This window comes from Homalodisca vitripennis, chromosome 6, assembly GCF_021130785.1.
Source record: "Homalodisca vitripennis isolate AUS2020 chromosome 6, UT_GWSS_2.1, whole genome shotgun sequence".
Lineage (NCBI taxonomy): Eukaryota > Metazoa > Arthropoda > Insecta > Hemiptera > Cicadellidae > Homalodisca > Homalodisca vitripennis.
In genome coordinates, this window is record NC_060212.1 from 36575006 (window position 1) to 36597050 (window position 22045).

The 22045-nt window shown below is 35.2% G+C and overlaps 1 protein-coding gene across 2 annotated transcripts in view; it reads right to left on the reverse strand.

The window, feature by feature from the left end:
• Positions 1-15976, reverse strand: part of LOC124364300 (annulin-like) — a 53124-nt gene extending 37148 nt beyond the window's left edge. Inside the window, exon 1 of one of the 2 annotated variants that reach the window (XM_046819669.1) lies at positions 15789-15976. In XM_046819669.1, the coding sequence (XP_046675625.1) occupies positions 15789-15957 (169 nt within the window). In that variant the 5' untranslated portion in view covers positions 15958-15976. Of the gene's footprint in view, positions 1-7036; positions 7874-15788 lie in introns of those variants that run through there. The other variant, XM_046819668.1, reaches the window with a different exon arrangement.
• Positions 15977-22045: the final 6069 nt, after the last annotated feature.

The following is a 22045-nucleotide window of genomic DNA, read 5'->3' on the forward strand; positions in this document are numbered from 1 at the left end:
CTAGTATTGAAAAAGAACCAGCCTCAAAGTTAACGAATTTCGTAGTTATTCCGATGTTTGGTAATTTAAGCGGTCGCAACTTACTAACATGAATGTCGGGTGTAGCTCCAGTTCACCTTCCTCTTAGTGCAGCGTCTGGAATATGAACACGGACTTGACTCCTGGAATCTGGAGCCATGTTCCTCTGAAGAGATAGAAAAAAGTACACGACGAAGAAGCTCAAAACGAACAATTTACATCGTTTCGACATCAGAGACACCTATAAATAGGTGTAGTGGTAGTCTCATTGTATCATAAGGTATGCAATTGAGTGCACAACGATGTTAATGGCACGGTTTCCAAGCACGGTGGAGCAACCGAGTTTCAACACAACATAGCCAAGGAAGGGTTGATTTAATGTGAATGTTGAGTTTAGTTCCAGTTTACCTTCCTCTTAATGCAGCGTCTGGAATCCGATGCTGTTACGTACTAGGCTCCTGGAGTCTGGAGCTATGTTCGTTTAAAGAGATCTAACACTTGTTCTTATCTCTTTATACTGTCGTGGACTCCAGATTCCAGGAGTCAAGTCTAAAATAGTATCAAATTCCAGGCGCTGGATTAAGAGGCTATTAATTTTGTTAGACATTCATAAAGTAGCTATATATTGGTTGATCGTTAGCGAAAGGATTGGAAAAATTCCATTTTTGTGTGTTTTTTTTCCCCACGATATTTCGGAAACGAACTGACCCATAGACTTACAATTTTGCTTGAAGCTTCATTTATGTATAGTCAACATCGAATTTGATTGCAATCAATGGGAATTTGCTGAGCTTTAGCGAACATTTGTACATTGGACATCGTAGAATAAATACATCTATCTATATATATAAAAATGAATGTTTGTATGTTTGTCCTTTATGGAATCGTGAACTATTGGACCGATCATGATGAAAATTTGTACGTATATGTATTTTTCCACGGAGAAGGTTTATAAGCTATGCCCATCCCTTTCCCGATTCAGGATTCCGCCCCACTGGTTACAGAAATACCCATAAGAAATGCATTGCAGCAAACATATGTTAACGTCTTTTCAAATTTTTAATCAGCTGTTCTTTGTAAACATATATTACACTTATAGTTTTAAAGCATAGAGTAAGCTTAAGAGAAACGACAAATTTTGTTTAAACTGTTTTTGCAATCACTGTTAAACATAGACTTTACTATCCAGATAATACAATTCAAATTTGACGTAAAAATTCACCTTTAACTGCAATATTTATTTAATATAAACCATGCTCATGCTTGATCAGAAGAGTAATGCAGATATCATAATTACTATCTTACGTTGGCTACAAATATAAAGAATGTTATAAAATCAACCTTAGTTGTTTTTTTTGACAGAAGTATGGTTCTCAAAACTCCGTGTGTACATATTCTCTCGATCGAGACAACAAAGCAAGCTCAATCGTGGCATCGGAGATATAACTAATTTAATCTAAAATTTAATATAGTAAAAAAAAAAAATTTACTAAGTAATATAAGGACTTCGGTTCTTAAGATTTGCGTGCGAAGCCGTGGGTAACAGCTAGATAGAGGCAGGAATATGGTACATACCTTCATAATACGCCCAAGAGGCTCAACGATGGAACGACTATCAATTATCTCAGCAATGTTTAGAATGTGATAGAAAAAGAATAAGTGAATATAGTGTACTGTTTTCAACGGGAAATTGCGTGCGAAGCCGCGGGCAACTTTTGCAAAAAATTATTGAAATGCGCAGCAAAGCGCGCCGGGCCCGCTAGTATATATATAAAAATGAATGTTTGTGTGTTTGTCCTTTATGGAGTCGTACACTATTTGAACGATCAGTATGAAAATTTGAATGTATTTGTACTTTTCGACGGAGAAGGTTTATATGCTATACTCATTTATAAAAATCACCATGAGGTGGCGCTGCAAAATAAAAGTATAAAAATATAAAAGTTTTCAAAGCGCCTGCACATTATAAACTGCAGTTACGAGACAGTTACGTGTATTAATTTGCCAAAGACTATTTGAAGGCACTAAGTTAGGATATGTGTTTGTCTTTATGATAAATATATGGTTGAACTTAAAGCTTGACTGTTACACCGCTTTATAATAAAATACGTGTACGTGCATGAACCAGTAGTGCAAATACACGGGCAAAGTTTAGGTAAAGCGTGCGAAGCCGCGGGAAACAGCTAGTTTGTAAATAAAACAGTACAATAATATCACACTTTAATAAAACATGTAGCTTTTGAAGTTTTGCACGCAGCCTCAGCGGTTTCTCCCACTTTGTAAATTTAACAGGGAAGGTAGTTCATTGTCACGCTATTCAAACAAAGATTAACTAAACTCCAAGAAATCTTTACGCAATAAAAACAAATCTTGTGTATTTCAGAGGCAAAAGAAGGCGTGGATTGCGTAAATCACGTGGCCTTGAGTGATCAATACGTAAATGGGTGACTGATAATCGGTTACGAACTGGTTTTGCCCATTGCCCATGACCTTGTACTCCTGTCGCTTTGGGTTACAACAGTTGCAACAGTGTCAAGATCGCAAAACCACAAGATAATCTGCCTTGGGGAATGCTCACACATAAGACTCATACGATTTCGTACGTTTAATGCAAAGTTAAACACAATCCAGACTCAACGTGGGAGACGGTTCGCCCAAAAGCGGTGAACTTCTTGGGACAGAGAACGATTCTCAATCGACAAATGTTTACTATTTTCAATATAAACATAGAGGTAATAGAGTTAGAGTTCATATACAATTTTAGACCTCAGCTTAAGGTTGTTTTGAAGCTTAAAACTCATTCGGAAAATATTGTTTGTAGTAACGTAAATACACTTATCTGCGTACAAACAGGTCTGCTTTTTCATTGGGGGGAGAGACTGCAATGAACGCTCAGCCAATACAAATTACATATCTGTAATAATAATACTTTATTCGTTCAAGTTACAGTGCAATTAAACACATCAAAGTAAGAATAAATAGTTTTTAAAATTACATCTCTTGTATAAAGTCCTTCTTATAAAAGCCTTTTGTTACAAAATACTCTCTTAGAAGTCTTTTAAAAGTGTAAGCACCTGTCTCTTTTTTATGTTTGGTGGCAGCCTGTTATATATTACAGTACATATGTACTGTGGCCCTTTTTGGAAACATTCTGACGAAGGTTGCTGCACTGTCAGCCGCTGCGCGCTCCTCGTTGAATACGAGTGGGAAGTCGCGCCGGCAGTAAACAGAGTGGGATTATTTCTAACAAACATGCAGCACTCATACCCCACCAGACCAGCCAACGTCATTATGTTTAATTCTTTAAACACTAACTGACAAGATTTCCTTCTGACCATTTTGAATTTTGAAAACTCTTTGAAAATCTTTGTTACTTGGCGTACTCCCCCCCCCCCCAAAAAAAGTTCACATAGGAAAAGTATGCAACGAGGAGTACTCGGATGCTGCATACCTGAGCAAGGCGGCCGAGAGCATAACAGACTGGGCGGAGCCTTTTGCAAATGACATCTACATGAGATTCCCAGCAGAGATGGGGATCCAAATACAGCCCAAGGAATTTGGTGGCAGAAACATGTTACAATGAGTTGTTGTTGTAGGTGAGTCCACTTCCTGTGACTGCTAGGTGTTTTAAGTATTGTGAAACAGATAAAGCCTGTCTTGGATGGATTGAGAACAAGGCCATTTTCGAGAAACCATTCAGAAGATTGAGCGAGGCTATTGTTGGCAGCATCAACTACTGCTGACGCAGTAGACTGATGTTTGTAAAGTGCAGTCGTCGGCGTACATGATAATCTTACTATGGTTTATATCTTTGGGAAGATCATTTATGTAGATGACAAACAGAATTGGTCCCAAAATACGTACCCTGTGGTACGCCGCACTAAATGACTCCCTCCTTTCAATATTGAATACCTGTATTTGTGGATGTTTCCACGACTTGTTTTCTGTCTTTTAAATAAGAGGTAAATAATTTGAAGCACCTCGAATACCATATGCCTAAAGTTTACTCAGCAGAACGTCATGCCTGACACAGTCAAACGCCCTGGTGAGATTGCAGAAGATGCCTCTTGAGTACAGTTTGTGATCAAGAGAAGTTCTAAGGGAATTATAGAAATTAAACATTACAGAAGACGTAGATTTATACATTTTAGGAACCCGTGTTAGTGAGGACTAAAAATATTTTGTTGATGGAAGAATTGGATAAGTTTATCACACTGATAAGTATAATAAAGACTGGAAAGATTCTAATGAATGTCATACTAAAGATTTTATGAAAGTTTACATGAAGGGTGATGTACCATCTTACTAAAAATCTAAATACTGCAATAAAAATTAATAACCTTGCAACCAAATATAATCAGCCAAACCTTTTCTAAGCAATACCAAAGTAATTTCAGTCAAATCTGGTGATACGGCCCTATGATGTGCAATGTGCATAGCACCAGAAGGGGTTGTTGTGTACCCAGAATTGTTTCTGCAGACCTTTATACACAGGCCAGGCTATAACCCGAAGGGTTGATGATGTTAGCCTAATTGTCCGGCTTATAGCAACAATTAGTTTTTAAGTTATATAGTTTTATCTAGGAAACGTTATTTATTACAAAGTATTCATTGTTGCAAGTGGAACCGACCTTGCCGCAGACTAGGGGCTACAATTCTTTAACCGAAAGGACACGGGTTCATTTCTTGTGAAGTTCGGTAAAAGTTAGAAAGTCAGTTTGAACAATTTTCCTTCGTAACTTTCAGTGTTTTGAATTAACATGCCACTAGCACAGTGAGTGGCTCACTAATAAGAAGCCGGATTAGTAGAAACCGTACGAATTTCATTGTTCTAGGCAATTAAAAACCTATTTCCTCGTCCAAAGACACAAAACGGGTTGACCATTGTTGGAATGTAGGCCACAGTAGATATTTCACCTGTTATCAAGGAGGAGTGATTGTTTGTGCGTTGTTATCGTCGTAATTAGGTCACAGGTGGCCCTGGGGCCCGCCGCATTTCTTGCTCACAATCGAGAGGCATGCTGCACTATCTTGTACTGTAAATCTGAATCATAGCAGATAAGCGGCAATCGAGTGTCGACTGATTACGTAAATGTTATTCTTAGCGGGAATAATAATTTTGTTTTATAGTACTCATAAATTCCAGGAACTGTCAAATACTGTCCCACTGCACCGCATAACGATTACTGATAACGTTTATACTTACAGACTAACAGCACAATTGTCACTATCTGCCGAAATTCCATTTCCTAAGTGTTTTACTGGTTTTTTTCACCAATTGGAAATTCAAGGGAATTGATAAGCATCCGATGAACTACTTCGTTATAAACATATATTAATTTTCAGTTGGACATTTCGGTTTAGCTGATTTGTAACTGGTTTCTTCTGAAACTTTCCAATAATCTACTGTGCTTTCTTAGTGCTGGTTGCTCTCATATTATTTTTCCAGCAGTATCCCTTTCCTGTTTTACGATCTTCATGCTCGTTAATCATCCAATCGTTATCTCCTTTACCATTGGATGCTTTTCCTACATTGAGTGCTCTCTTTTACTGCTGGATGCTCTGCCTTATTATTGGAAGATTTCCTTTCCCGATAGATGCCCCGACTCTCTATTGAGTGTTCTCTTTTACTGCTGGATGCTCTGCCTCATTATTAAGAGGTATCGTTTACCAATGGATGCCCTTCCTCACTATTGGGCGCTCTCCTTTACTGTTAGGCGCTCTTCCTCACCATTAACGTCGTAGATGGTAACGTCGGACTATGAAAGGTTCTTGATGGACCTCTTCGAATAGATTTTTCTTATTTTGAATATTGGAATTTTTAACAGTTTCTATATAAGTGTTTCATTTTTAAATTTAAAGTAGAGAATGAATTAATAAAAATCGGAAAATTATCATTGAAAGACATTTGTTTTGGCAAAGCTCAGAAAACTCGTGACAATTCAAACAAAATCATTTATACCAAAATAATACGTGTATTTTTCATACAAAGAGTAGGCAAATAAATAAAATCTGTATTATAGAATCATTATCTCCGACAATGTTTAACAGATCGATCTGCAGTCTGCGATGAATAACATTTATCTATAAACACGTGTTGCATGTTAACTTCCTTGTTCTAAAACTCATTACTTTTATGATATTGATTAAGCTATTAATAATATATCATTTATCATGTAGAAAAACGATCATATAGGCTAGGCTAACATTTAAAATTTTAAAAGCAACCAAAATGAAATATGTAAATCATTGGTTTGATATAACCTAATCAATAGGGAGCATACATTTAATGTTACTTCAAAAATTTAAAAGTACATAGATTTTTTTCTTAGTTGTATAATTTGGGTGTTGCAGTCCTATCTGTATTAGCACTTAATTAGGCCATTATATATATATATATAAAAATCTTGAGTCACGATGTATGTTGCCAATAAACTCCAAAACGACTGAACCAATTTCAATCAAATTTCACATGTATCCGTAATTTAGTCTAACTTAGAAGATAGGATAGTTATTATCTGAATTATTCGCTTATTTCGTGAATATAAACGAATAAAATGAAGAAAAGTTTTCAAAGCGCCTGCACATTATAACCTGCAATTACGAGATAGATACGTATATTAAACAGTGAAACACTATTTGAAGGCGCTAAGTTATGATGTATAATTGTCTAAACTAAATTTTTGGTTGAACTTAAAGGTTGAGTGGTAGACCACTTTGTAATAAAATACATTATGCATGTACAATACATTTTTGACATATTTTCTTGATCGTGACATCAAGGTAAAATCTACATCGGGGTTGGAAATATTATTTACTTCAACCAGAAATGCTCATACGCGGGCAAAACTTACGAAAAGCGTGCGAAGCCGCGGGAAACAGCTAGTATATATATATATATATATTTACTTTGCTCTTATTATAAATTTCAACGATTGTTTATTGAACACACGTCGTGTGGTTGATGTTGGGTGTGTTTAGCCTACGGGTAATTATTTTTCAAAATGTGATCACTTACTTGAGGGGATTATAACAGTCACGGAAGGCTCGGGTGACTCGAACGACTCGATTTTGTCGACCCATGAGGGGCGAGGGACTCTTGATGGCGGTGGGGTCATAGGAAGAGGTGGCGGAATATCCTCCGTGTCTCCTACATCGCTGTGGCTCAAGTCTGGTGGTTTTTGAACGCTTGGTTTATCCACATCCGGAAGATGAAGAGAAGGTACCGGAATTCCCGGTGTATGGACTTCTGATTCATGCTGTGGTGGATGATGAATTTCTGATTCATGCTGTGGGGGATGATGAATTTCTGGTTCTGTATTCTCATTCTGGTGATGAATAGGAGGTTGATGATCTTCTGGTTTGGTCACATTAATGTCGTGATTTACGGGTTTATCATCAGGTTTCTCTTCGATTTCCGGTTTGTGAACTTCCGGGACATGTTGGGGTGGATTCTGAGATCCTGTTCTATCCGCATCCGGAACAGGTTGTGGCTTATCCGGGCTCGGTATAGTTGGGTCCAAAATGTGAACTGGAGGTTCCTGCACTTTTGGCTCATCACTTTTAGGTGGTGGCTTTTCAATCTGGGGTTTAGGCGCTCCTGATCCTTGGATTCCCGGAATTTCAGTTGAAGCGCTGCTGGCACCTGAATTCTGAATCGTGCTGATAGCAGGGCGTCTATTGGGGCGCACGGGTCCATCATCCTCACCGAACTTGTTCCTGGAGAGTGGTTGAACAGTGACTACGTCGTTCTTGCGTGGTTTACCGAAGGTGTAGTTCTTGGTCTTGCAGCACCGGCAACACAGACAGTCCGAGATGTTGTCGAGAACCATGGTGGAGGCGGACTGACGATAGGTTATCTCAGCGAAGTGGCTCTAATCTTATCATCCTCACCTTATCATAACGTTAAAGGTATGCTCCTGAGACGTTGAAGACTCAGATATGCAGCCAGCCCCACTCTTAGACAACAATCTGCTGCCATTGTTTAACTAGGAGTGCCACAAGGATCAACACTGCGCCTTTCCTTTTTCAACTGAAAAACCCCCGCTGTTGCCATTATGATAAAGTGAGTTTGCCAAATTACGACATTCCACTGATAAGCGCTTATCTTTCTTTTTGAAATGAACGCCAACTGTTTAATCAAGTTATGTTATCTTGAAATTTAAATCCAGTCTGTACGAAATGACAGTGACAATGACCTAATTGATAATGCATGTGCGGTTTTACAAAGAAAGTCTTTTGTTACCTGACATTGACATGACCAGGTTGGTTTGAATCTGATTAGAGTAGTTATTTAAGCTGAAGGGTTTTAACTATACATTGTAGTTTATGTAAATAGTGAGTAATTAGTAGTTATCATAAACAAATAAAAATAGGTTCGTCATTACCTAGAATCCCTTTCTATTATTATTATTTCCTTTCTTGTAACACTCTCTCTATTATTAACATATACACATTTATGATCACGTGGTAGCAGTACGTATGCTTAATTCAAGTGTTTAAGTTTGCATAAGTAAGCTTTAAAAATTAAATTAAGTTGTTTAATATTTCTAGGAAATATGTTACATTCAATATGATGACCTTATAGAAAGAACTATTTCCAAGCGAGGAAAAATATCTTATTCTTAAATATTACATAATTAATTATTGAAAAGTAGCCTTTCCGTCTAAAATATAATTTATAGTTAGTTTTATTGCTCGCTATACGTGTAAACAAAATGATACAAAACCTCATGCACAATTAATTGCAAGTTACTAGATATTTAAAATTTAGTTTGCTTTTTTGTGTTATTTAGCGGGTGATATAGTTTTATGAGTTTTATTTTTACTACTCTATCACCCTAAGATGACTATAGCTGTCTTTTTTTATTGACTGAGTGCATTAAATGTGGCCACCCGTTCCCTAATTTCCTACTAACTAGTTTTAGCCGTAAAACCGTCACTTACTATTGGCCATAGGTCAGTTGTCAGTGATTGGTTGTTATTAGTAATCATATTGTGGTCTGTATTATAATTTTACTTTCTGCCCCGGAGGTCTCGTTTTAATCACATTTTCTGAATATACATGATGCTATTCATTCATAAGCTTTTAAGCGTTAATCTGCCTACCCTCTCGTAGTACTGTAGATCTACAGGTATGTGGGTTACGTACCAAGCAGAGTTTTGAGAGCGTCCATCTATCCGGTGTTAGACAATATTGAAAAAATCTGCTCAGAAAGGATTTGAACCTTTATTCCGCTTTGACTAGAAAGCCTGGGGGAGAGCCGACCTCCTCTTCTTACAAGGTAACGTCCCTGATAGTGACCCCATGGAATATTGACAGAAGGCGGACTTAACTCTCAACCTCAACCTGACTCATAATGCTGAATGCTCTTATTAGGAATAAGTGTAATAAAGGGTGCCTCAGCTTCTTGTCCCAAGTGAGTAAAACTTGCGAAAGGGCTAGAAAATTTAATGATTGACAAATATAATTTAAAAAACAAAATATCTTTTACTTGGGTTTGGTCAAAATCAGTATTACTAAAGGCACTAGGAAAAAGCATTATTAGACATTTTAGATGGGAACGTGATAGTAACGTCGTACATATCACAATACAATCTCAAATGTAGTGTTCGGTATTCTTAAGAAGTGTTGAATCATGCTGATTCAGAAGTCTACATGAGTCATACATTCTTATATGATACATGGGCAATTATAAAGCCAGAGTTAAGTGACTACTTTAATTTCAATTGTTTAGAAATAAACATGAAACTAACCACACCTTCTTCCCTGGAGAATAACTAAAAAATTACCATCTACATTATAATTAATGTAGTTTTTAACAGTCTGTTGTTTATCTTTATTACTAGTAATATTGTCCTATATTTCCAAATCAATTAAATTCTTTTGAGAGGAAATCTAGAATGTCGTGAATGGAATTTTTATCCTTTACAAAGCATGGGGATTGTTAGCAAAATTATCCTCTCATAATGTTTATTGAATAATTGAATTACAGATGAACAGTTAATCATATTGGGACAATTTAATTAGCTTCAAATTAATTAAGGCGTGGCAAGCAATGCACAAAGTTTAAGTACTATTAACATATATTTAGTGTAATATAAATAATTACTAACAGTCCATAACTAATAAGAAATGCATTTAAATATGTATACGATTGTAGGGACTGTAGGTCCACGCCTAGTTTTGACGAGGGTGGCTGACGTCACTTTTCTGCAGGGTAGGACAGTTAGTCCACAGGTGTCCCGGCGTGGACTAACTATCCTACTTTTCAAAACTGACCTGGCCGTGAAATAACTTTTCTACCTGCGCTTAATTTTCATTCTGTGGAAGAATGTGAGTGATACTTCCACTACACACGCACAGCGTACTGCTTAGGCAGTAAATATAAAAGCTTACTCAAACCAAAACTCAAGGTATTACATATGAAGTGGGTTGCTAATTGGGATTAAATTTGAACAAATTCCATACATCACTACATTACTATCTGAGTAATTCGACAATATCCTAATGAATGATAAACATCTACAGTCAGTTTGTTAATAATTATACCTTATCTTGGTCCATCTTTAGTGTAATACGGTATATGCGAATAGACACGTCACTCATAGTAGGCAACACGTTAATTGAAATGGATAGTTGATTTGTTTTATTATTACTGTTATTAATTAAAACTACACTTTAGATCATATTTTAATATATCACATTTATAATTGTAATCAAATTACTTTAAATATATAACTATAAATTGGTAAAATATTGTATTACCTTAAATAGTGGCTCTTGGCCTATAAACCAAAATTTCCTCTATTGTCTTCAGCGACATATTAGCTTACACAAAAGATTGCGAGTATATACGAGTACTAACACGTATCAGGAGGTAAGGCGTTATTAAAAATTAATCTTTTAAAATAGGTATAACTCAATTAGGGAAAATTTGTTGATTATTTGTACTAACAAGGAACTTTATGTTTATTAAAAAACAACTTGCAGTATGGACAATTTTACAAAAGGTTATGAAAACTAATTATGATCTCATATTAACAATTCTAATTTTTTAATTAACCAATACATGATTAATTACAATTTACAAGTAAATGCTGAATTGGATAGTAACGCTAGATTAATAACCTAAAATGTAAGTTAACTTTTCGACTTACAATTTGAGCTTAAATTATAGAAGAAAATTACATTACCGACGGATTACTCTTATTGAAGAAAACAATAACTTATACAAATTTAATAAGTGGGACTATTTGCCCAAAGTCCAGATAGGTGATAAATTAAAACAACGTATATTACTCATATATGTATTTATATCCATAGTACAATTTTAAAAGGAGGACGATTAACAATAAAATAATATTTTTTCAACAGAAATGTTATAAACATGAAATTTATTGCATCTTTTTGTGTTTTATTATTGTTTTAGCGCTAAAGATTTATATGTTAGTCTTAAAATAAATATTATATCTCTATTTTAAGTTAAACTGTACATTTACAAAAGTTAGAAACCTAGCTGATAAAAAAAACACCTGTATACCTATTTTATGTAACATGTTCTGCTCAGTGAATTGCTATGTTATTTGGTATTCACGGTTTTGCTAGGACATGTTTAATCTTGTCATAATATAAGTTCTAAACCACAAACATTTATGACAATTCAAGTATTATCTTACGAAACTGACATCATATTTTAGCAAATTTTGGATTTAAACAATTGTAATTGTTACATTTACAGCGAGGACAGTATTTAAAGGACCTATTATATTTTAGTTGATGAAACATAGGTGAGATAACATGCCCCTTTCATATTACATGGGAAAATTGTTTTATGTGGACATTAGATCCACCTTAAAGGAAATTAATTTCTAAAGAAGGAAGTCCTTTAAGCATTGACGTATAAAATAAACGTAACTTGCACCGGACACAAGAGATTTTTAAGTTCCATTCAAACTTACAGTTGCTATTCATGGCTATATGCCGCTACGACATAATTTTAAGTTCGTTCAAATCCCGGAAACACAGTATATAATATTTTTACAGTTACTAGCAAGTTACCAGCGACTTCGGCCACAATAAACTATTTAAATAGCTTCTTAAACCCTATTAGTTTTATTCCTCTTTAAAATAAATCAAACCCGTAAAAATTTGGAACATCTTAGTTAATAAAAAATACAAAACATGTAAAAGTGTTGAAAGGTCACGATTACAATTCATGTTAAAACTAGTAGTTCCCTGTGGTTTCTTACACAATTTAGATGGCTGTCGTATGAGCACTTCTGGGTTCGCATAGTTTATAATTTCCGACACCAACGTTGAGATTTCTTTGTTCCTACGATCCAGGAAATATGTCTAAAAGTGTATACTTATAGTGATTGTAATTTATTCCTGGCTTAATATATTTTGTGCCTTAGTTCGCTTACTTACTTTGTTTGCTCGATCAAGTTTGCGTTTTAGAACAGTCTTTAAATTTAGGCTATAGTAAAAGTTTTATAGTAAATGCTTCTTTGATATCAGCTGTACAGTACTCACCAAACACTTCATACTTAATATTTGCTAAAGTGTACAATTAAAAGTAGATTTTTATTACCATAACTTTTAATTTTCTTATCTGAATATTTTTCTTACTATGTGTTCAACAATGGTTGCATAAAAGGTCAAATAAGTAGTGGTTACTATCAAGCTAATTCTATGCTTTCAACACCAAATATAAATAAATTGAAAATAATGGTAAAATTATTACACATATGATTGTGCTATCATAAAATAACATTTAAACAGAACAGTTTAACAGACTCGTATTATATAAAATTCTTGTTCTAATTACCTGATGTTCCGTGCATTTTACGATACTTTAATAGTTGTTTTAAAAGACCATTATAATCGTTTACAGCAATTCTTAAGTTATAAATGGTTTATTACTTAACAATATACTTAAGAAAATAAACCTTACTTTCATTTATGCATTTAGCTTTTTATTTCATTCTTTCTGTAGCTGTATACTGCAGCTAGTTAGAGAGAACTAGTAAAAACACAGTAGCCTAATGAATAATAGTTAAAAGATACAGAGTATAGCTCTCGAAACATTCGTTCAAGGACAGTAGAGTGAGTACGGCGATCCCCTGTCAAACCCTCGTCAAAAGAAACCCGTGAGTCGGACAGTAGGGTCCACGGTCCCGGCCTGGGACCCACTGTCCGCCCCTTAAGAAGTAGGTAAGAAATGCTTCCGGCAGTTTTACGACGTGGACCTACAGTCCGTTTACCTATGTATACAATGACAATTAGTTCAATACAAAGTACCTTCAGTTCGTTATCTAATAACACGAAATCGGCTAAGAGTATCGTCGAAGCTGTATATTTTAACAATAGAGCCTAACAAATACTGCACTTAAATATATGATTATGTAACTCATAAACATAATCATCGTAACCCTGCAAAAGCCTGTATTTCTCCAATATACCTTAAAAAATAAAGTCACTTTCTGTTATAGCCTATAAGTGGCCTATAGGCCTGGCATAGCCTATACTGCAGTAGCCTACACTGCAATGGCCTATACAGTAAGTAGCCTTCTTAACCATTCACGATTCAAGCGGTCTCCGTTTTGCTCGGCTTCTAATTTTTGCAAAAGACTTTATCTGCCATTTAAGAAGAAGAAAAGATAGGCTTTAACTGGTCGGGGTTGAAAAAACATAGGCAGCGGCTATGCATCATCAACTTGCTCTCTATGACTGTACAGGAGAAGGCCTCTAACACCAACTTTACCCTTCTGAAATTCCTATCACACCGGAAGTAAGCGCAAATGTCCTTTGAAGACTGAGTACAATTGCGGGTATCCTCAACTGCTTGTTTAAAATGATAAAAAAATACTTAGGATCAGTGTTTATGTATCTAAGGATTTGAAGATCTTTGCCTTTCAAAATCAAATTAATTTTATCACCTTTTTCTCTCCAAGAAGTCTTCCGATCTTTTCGAACTCATGATTGACAAATCACAGATCCAAAAATTTGTATATGCTATGTATGGATTACAGTATCTATAGAGGCCAAGATTCTGAACAGACCAAATTGTGTAAAGATTATTTTGGTTCAAAATTCATTAACTCTTGAAGATTTCTATGTATTTTAGAGTACCTATATCTAATAGGCCCTTGGATAATCGGGAATCTCTGCCAGTGTTTTCTTCATTCAATGAAGGAAGGTCATTAGAATTATGTGTAAAACTCGTTCCGTCTTTCTCATAGTAAGTGTAGTATATGTCCTGCTCAAGTTGTCTCACCACACTGTAGCTAAAATGCTGAGTCATTTCCTTATGTTCTAAGTTTTAAATCATAAGTTAACCACATATCGTTTTCTTAAAACCGCTTTTGTGTTTGATAGCTCCATATGTTGTACTGTATTTTTATAAATGCAAGCTGAGCGTTAGTGAAGCCTATCGCTCGTGGGCCTGAACAATTTTTTTTCTGTCTGTCTGTCCGCACGATATCTCGAAAACTGATCTACGTACTTGAAATTATGTACGAAGCTTCATTTCTATATAAAGAACACTGAGTTCGATTATGGTGCATGTAACTCCATAGGATGTGGCTGAGCGTTAGTGAATATATTTACATTACTGTTATGGGTATCCATGATGGCAAAGAGGAAACAGCAGAATAAAAAAAAATTGTAAACAAACCAGTACAGTTATTGACGATTTAACATGCGGCATAATAACACAATATTTAGCCTAATATTTCAAAACATACACCATATAATGTTATTTTTAACTCTGAAACGCAATTTAATAAACACATGTGAATTTATCTTATGGCAAGATATCTCGAGAAAGAATTATATCGTAGACTTCGTAAATCTGAGTGAAACTTTATTTCTACATCCACAAGAATAAATTACATGCCACTGGATGTCCAATCATGGAATTTGGTTGTACGTCATTGAAGCTTGTCACTCAATAGACTGACACATCTATTTTGTGTGCCGAAGGATGTAAACATTACATTTCCGTATGCTTGCCATTTTATCTGTCAATAATGAAATGCTCTATTGATGTGAAATTCCGCATTCAACTTCAGTGAACCTATTAAGTGACTCGTGGTGTGGCGTACTACCTTGTTTTAAAATAACGCTTTGAGTAAAAAAATAAATTAGCATTTACATTTACTTGACTAGACTTAATTTTTATCTAAAGGCAAAGACGATTCTGTAATAGTGTAATAATTTACCTAATTCTGATCCAATCGATAAATACAAACAAAGCGACCTTCTAAGAAAGTTTAAAGAATATAAAGACGGCGAAATAGTATGTCTAGCATTCAAAGCAAAGGCATTTTTCAGGTTATGTTACTATTTATTTACTTCAGACACAACAAAAGCATTGTTATCTCCACTTTTATCTCAGACTTCACTTTTATTGATACTTCATAATGAGGCTATGGATGAAAACAGACCAATTAAATAAAAAAAATCCAAAAGACACTGATTATAAAAATTAAAGAAACGAGTGTTGAAACTTTGCTAATTTAAACATTAAATAAATCACTTTTCATTTCACTAACATCTGTTGTGTTATCTAAATCCCCACTTCACAGCTAACTGTGTGCTTCTCGACAGATTAAAATACAAATCATTGAAACACCGTTTAGTGAAAAAACCTTCCAAGTTAAAGTTCTGCAAAATCATTCAATATTTTCTACACTTACATTAATACACATGCAGTTAATGCTTATTGATACATTTTGAGAAGTGATAACCGTATCTTTTAACTCACGTTGTACAAGCACGTAAACGTTAGGTTCGCTATCTGCTCGCTCAGGATGACAGCAGCAGCAGCAGTGCTGATAGCAGCGGTGGGAGCAGCAGCGGCAGCAGCGATAACAGCGACCCAGCAGCTCATCTACAAACATCCCTATCCGCACACAACACCGCGATACCGCCATGCCGATCTGTACTGTACCACTCTCACTCCGGTCTGCATCTCAACAGTTGTGTAGAGTGTGTTATCTTTATTGCTCTGATTGTAGCGTAATGTCGTGACAAAATGTAGGAACAATAATAGTTGGTTAACAGTAGGAATGTCATCACCCTACTTGGATACCTCAGTCAGAAACTTCCGGTGCTTTGGACAAGACTTCCGGTACAACGGAAGACAAGACGTCTGTGGAATTTCAGAATGTCTAGTCTCTAAAAAGATTTGTTTTTTATATCTCTTTACTTTGCCCCCCTTATACTAAAACTCTATTTACAACTTTTATACGTTTTGCTATCCTGGTTTGCTAACAATACTTTGGAGTAAACAAGGTATCTTGAAAAGTCTTTTTACGGAGTTCATGTTACTAACTGGATTCAGAAAAGTATTCCTTCTGTCCACACAATTTTGGGTGTCAACCGACGATACCTCTAAAAGTCAAATAGAAAAGATATGAATTCTTCGAGAAAGTTTCTTGGTAATTTTAATAGAGACGGGGTTAATGATGACATTAGGATCACTTTGTTGGCCAGGATCACAACCTGTTCCAGAAGGTTTGGTGGTGCCACAAAGAAGTTGGATTAAGAAGAAGTGGCTATTGAGAAGGTTCCCCCAGCAAGATCTCTCTTTCGTCTGAACATAATGGTGTTTTTCCAAAATACGCGTTTTATTCAACCCTGTTCTTGGCTCGGTCTGATCATTATCCTTACAGTTTTTTGTTAGTACTTTTACTTTTATAGATGAAAAGTCCAAATTCAATTCGACCAGTCGAGTTCTCGGCCCATTATTACACTCCAAGAGTATTCAGGCATTCCCTACTTCTAAGCTTTTCGCCTTCAGGAAATGTCTTAAATCTTCAAGTAATCTATTGGAGTCAGCGTTGCTTTGATAATGGTTGTACTAACAATGTCAGTTTGAAACTTCTAAGAGTGGAGTTTAATGTTTGAAGAGGCCGTTAAGATAGTATTGCTTGGACCGTGTTATAAGGCCTGATCATGGTGACCTGTTGTTACCGATTTTCTTTGGCCCGAGTGTGTGTGGGTATTCTTCTCTCGTATGCAAAATCTATGTTTTCAGAAAATCCAAATCAAGAATCAAAAGCTTTCCAACCATCCTTGATCAATTGCTACGACGGGTGATGTTAAGAAGACCTAAGAAATATACGGTTACTTTTACCTTAAGAGTGGTAATTACCCACAAATATCTGTCTCTGAAGAATAAAGCCTTACTGGCGAGGTCTTAAGTATGCCACTATGACCACAGAAGGAGGATGAATATATTCACTGACATGTTGACTGTGTAAGGAGGGTTTTTCTGAAATCTCAATAGCGTTTGAAAATTGTTTGTATTCATCTTTACTCATCGTCATAGTTTTCTTCTTGATAAAGTGGTGTTGGAGCAGATAGTGGCTTCTGGCTTTTCCGCACCACAGTGAGCAAATGTAAATCACCTCTCACAATTCCACCATCATTGATCTGAACCATGACAGACTGCAAATCTTGTAAAGTCATTACCGTACTGAATCGAATGAGAATCGGTTGTTTTGGTTCGAAATTTTACGCGGAGACGGTGGAGAACTACCACATAAATGGTAGGTGAAGTATTTCACAGTTTTGGGTCCATTTAGAGTATTGCTGAATTTGATTCAGTATGGACTATTTGAATCAGTATTACTGATTTAGCAGACTAAGAGGACTTGATTTCCTTGGAGTCCCAGACCCAATGCAATTATGTTCAAGTATGTAACGTAATAACTATGTAACCTAATTTATTGAACAACGATGGGATTGCATTATGTGGCAAGATATAGATTTCATCTGTTAATTTTGAACTTTCTGTGAAACATTTCTCCATAGACAAGAATGAAGAGTTCTATAATTGTGCATGTCCAACCATGGATTTTAGCTAAGCATCATTGAATGCTATGGCTCAGTAGGTTGTCTCAGTTTCTCTTTTGCGAAGAGGAAGTAAAAATATCTTTATGGCTGGAATGAGCTGTAGTTTGCATACAACCTCAGCAAAGCCTGTTACGCGACACATTGTGTGACGTACTTCTATCTCGTCTTAAAATACTTTTAAACATGTATAACTATTTGCAATGGGTTTGAAATCGTGCAGGCTTTGGAAAACATATTCATTGACTTCGGTAGCATATTTTTAATAATACTGATCTATTCTTTAATGTCTCAGGAGAGAAATTGGTTGAATGTTTGTCCAGATCTTTAATCCCACATCTTTAATTCCTGCTGAAGTTTGGCCTCTGTGAAAATCAAATAATAGAAACAATGTATAGAAATTTGCGAATGTAACACTCATGTCTCATGTTGCAGTGAGCGTGCTTCTGCACTTCTTGCCACATTAGCTACGGTGACTTACCTTGAATATAACTTACTCATCGTCGCTCTGATGGATTTTGTGCTAACAGAGAGGTAAAGTGTTGAGTAATATTTCCGTAGTAAAGTCTGCAGCTGGAAGTACTGTGGACTTTTATCATGGCAATGTAATATTCAAAGGTTTTCTTTGATACATAACCTAATGGACCTTTTAGAATTACATTGTGTTGTAATATTAATATGTTTGACTTCATGTGACAATCACGTTGAACTCAACAAAAGTTACCTACAGTAAATTTCAGTGTTAGCACTAATAACGAATTCCTCTATGCGCATCTCTAAAAATGTAGAAACATAATTACAAATAAATTATCTATTATGTGCAATTATATTTACTAATTACTAGTACCGTATATTTTACTAATTTCCTGTAATTACTGAACTTTAACCGTATGTTTGATATTGCTAAGGAAAAACGACGTTTCGAACAGCAGTATCACCCCTCTTCTTCAACAAACACACAATTAATTACGTGTAGACTAAAAACTAATTAAAAGCCACGCATCTAAATCTACAGTCACAGCAGTAAAATTGTACCCAACAAATCTAAAATCAAACACAGAAAAAGTAAAAGAGGGTTAATTTGATTTAAATTCGTCAATATTTGAGGTCGATGCGTACAATGTCATAGTTCTCGATGTGCTAATTCTGATACATTCTTATCCTTATGGTTTATAAATGAACCTTAAAAACTGTTCTCGAAAAATAATTGTTGGTACCTTTCAAATCGTTTAGCGTCCACAGTGAACTAAAAATTAAGAATAACTGTCAGTTGTGCCTGGTCATGTCAGAACACAGAGCACCTGTCATTATTTTCGCATCTACAACTAAAAGAAGTCTAATGATATTTCTACTTGCAGGTCAATGCTTGTTTTTTTATGTTGCAAACGATGTCCAGGCACCTCCAAACACCTAGGATATCTGATCACACGTCCAAACATACGATTGCTATACTGGGAATGAATATTTTTATAATTATGATGTATTTAGACAAACGTGTTTAACGAGCCAACTGTATTGGCGGCCATATTGATTGCAGCTTCATAAGAACAATGCTAAACCTCTTACACTTTTACGCCATTTTTTAAGTCGTAAAATTGTGGGAGATTAGTAATTAATGCGAAATTAATTCGTATCCAATCGCTTTTTAATTTTCGATGGTTTTATAGTGTATTCAGAAAACATATGAAACTTTTTTTGTCGTTTGAATGATCCAAGAAAATAAAATTTACAAAAACAGAAACAAATAGCGTTTGGATGCATGCTACTGTATGGGGCTCATGAGTGAAGTAGGTGAAGAAATACGCTCTCCGCCTGTCAGGGCTTTTCATCCATTTCTAAAAACATTTTGGATACTAAACTATTGATAGTTTACCTACGTTTTTGAATTAAATTACATCATTTATTTGATTCGTAATAACAATAAATTGTTGTAATTAAACTGTATCGTTTCTTTAAGTGGAACAATTTTATGTTTGAGTTTGAATAGTATTATTACACATATTGTTTCGGTCGTTGTCTTGTTTTATTTTTGCATATTAGACTATTTTCATTACTTAGTAGTTATAAAGTTTGTAATTATTTTAATATGATTGTAACATTGGTTAGTATTATTAATTGTATTGCTACTTTCGTAGGAATCACTTTAGTTTATACGTTTAAACAACATGCATTAACTTGATAAAGGAATAATTAAATTTGTTTTTTCGCGTCGTCTGATAACCCCTGTAGTATCGCTTATTCCAATTCATTACTGCACAACGGTTGCAGTGAAATTTATGGAAGGCGCAATTAAAACATGAATCTATTGAGACCATATTAACTTTTAATTTTCTTTTACAACAACTTTGTAAATGAGATCATTTTACTTACAAAAATGTTTTTCTTGCTGTTGTGTAGCCTGGTATTTCCTATTTGCAGCTGTGCGTAACAGGTAAATCTTATTTGATTGCAAAAGCTATGCTAAAACTACTTTTATATGACTACGCCAATTGTGTAATTGCTGAAATTAGAATCATCTCCCCTTCAAACACCACAGATGGTAGTTTTACTATTGCACAATAATAGTTTTCTTATAATGCTATCAGTAGTGTATTCTGCATAATTTATACTCTCTCTTGTGTAATTAGAGAAATGTTTAACGGGATATCCAGATCCCGAATGGATCGTTCAATAATGTAATTTGGGTTTACATTCAAAAACACCATTTGAGGGGCTAAGGGCACTAAGACTTGGAGTAAATATGACAGTGTGTAGTTTTCATAATGGAGAAGTAGAGACCTGCAAGTATTTTTAAACCGTGGCCTAAGACCTGGCAATCTTCTGATTTGTACCATGAAAAAACTCGGCCAGATGCGAATAAGAAATGCAAAAATAACGCTGGATAATCTCGAGGAAAAGGTCACACAGAACAAACATCTTCTAAAAAGGAAGATAAAAGACAAATTTAAAGAGGAAGAGGGCGATGAATCATAATATGCAACAGGACTGGATCAAAATAAAAATTATGTTGTTTATTTTAGTAAAACTCAATTGTTCTCTGTTTTTACGATTTTCCGAAGACTCAATTTTTCAAGACACATGTTCCCTTTTCTCAGGAAATTGAATTCTCAAGAACCACTTGAATTTGTTTGTGATTGTAGATATAGCTTAAATGTATAACTGGAATGAAAGAAGTTGGAAAAACACGTTAATAAATAAACAATTTGAAAAAGAAGAATGTCTCAAGTTCTAAGTCTCTATGATCTATCTATCAAGAGTTACCGCAAAGTGGGACAGTCAGATCAGCAGACGGACTAGCTTTGTCTTTTTGAGCAAAAAACCAATAAAGATTCTTCCTTGGACCAAGACGAACCCATCCAAGTAGTTTTAAATTTCTTAGGACCTTTCTATCAAGAAATCGTATGGACAGACGGACTAAGACATGATTTCAATAAACTCCTAGAGGGTCCTTAATAATAGCAAATTAGGCATAATAATAAACATGACTCCATGCAAAAAAGGACCAAAAACAGACCCAAATGATTAAAGACCCATATCTTTAATTTCAGAATTTTTAAAAATTATTGAAAAAATAGTTTTAAAAGATTAATGATCTACCTCAAACAACAGGCTTTAATTATTGACTGTTAGTATGGATAAAAAAGAGAAAATCAACTACTTCTGCCATCATAATCCTTTCGACTATTTAGAACATCACCAAATCTTTACAACTTTGGGAGTAAGAGGTTTAGAAAACAAACAATTTTCCATTTACCTAAAAGGGAGATTCCAAGTTGTAGAAATCCAACATATTACATTTGACCTCACTAGCACGTTCAGATCAGATCCTCAACGAGTCATAAGAGGAATTCGTCAGGGATCCGTGCTGAGAACCACTCTATTAATTTTGTCAACCAACGACTTCCCAGTTTTAACTATAAACTACAGTACCAGAAGCATAATGTATGCAGACGATACGACTCTCCTTTTAAGAAATGACTCATCTCAATAATTATATGATGTCATTTGCCATGATACCTGTTGCATTTCTACAATATCATTTGTCATGATGTCTGTTAGACTTCTACAAAAAGCCATAACCTGCATTAAAAAAAATGAGCTAACAATAAATCACCAGGGGAAACCACTAGTATCTCTAAAATAACAGTTGCTGATCAGATGAAG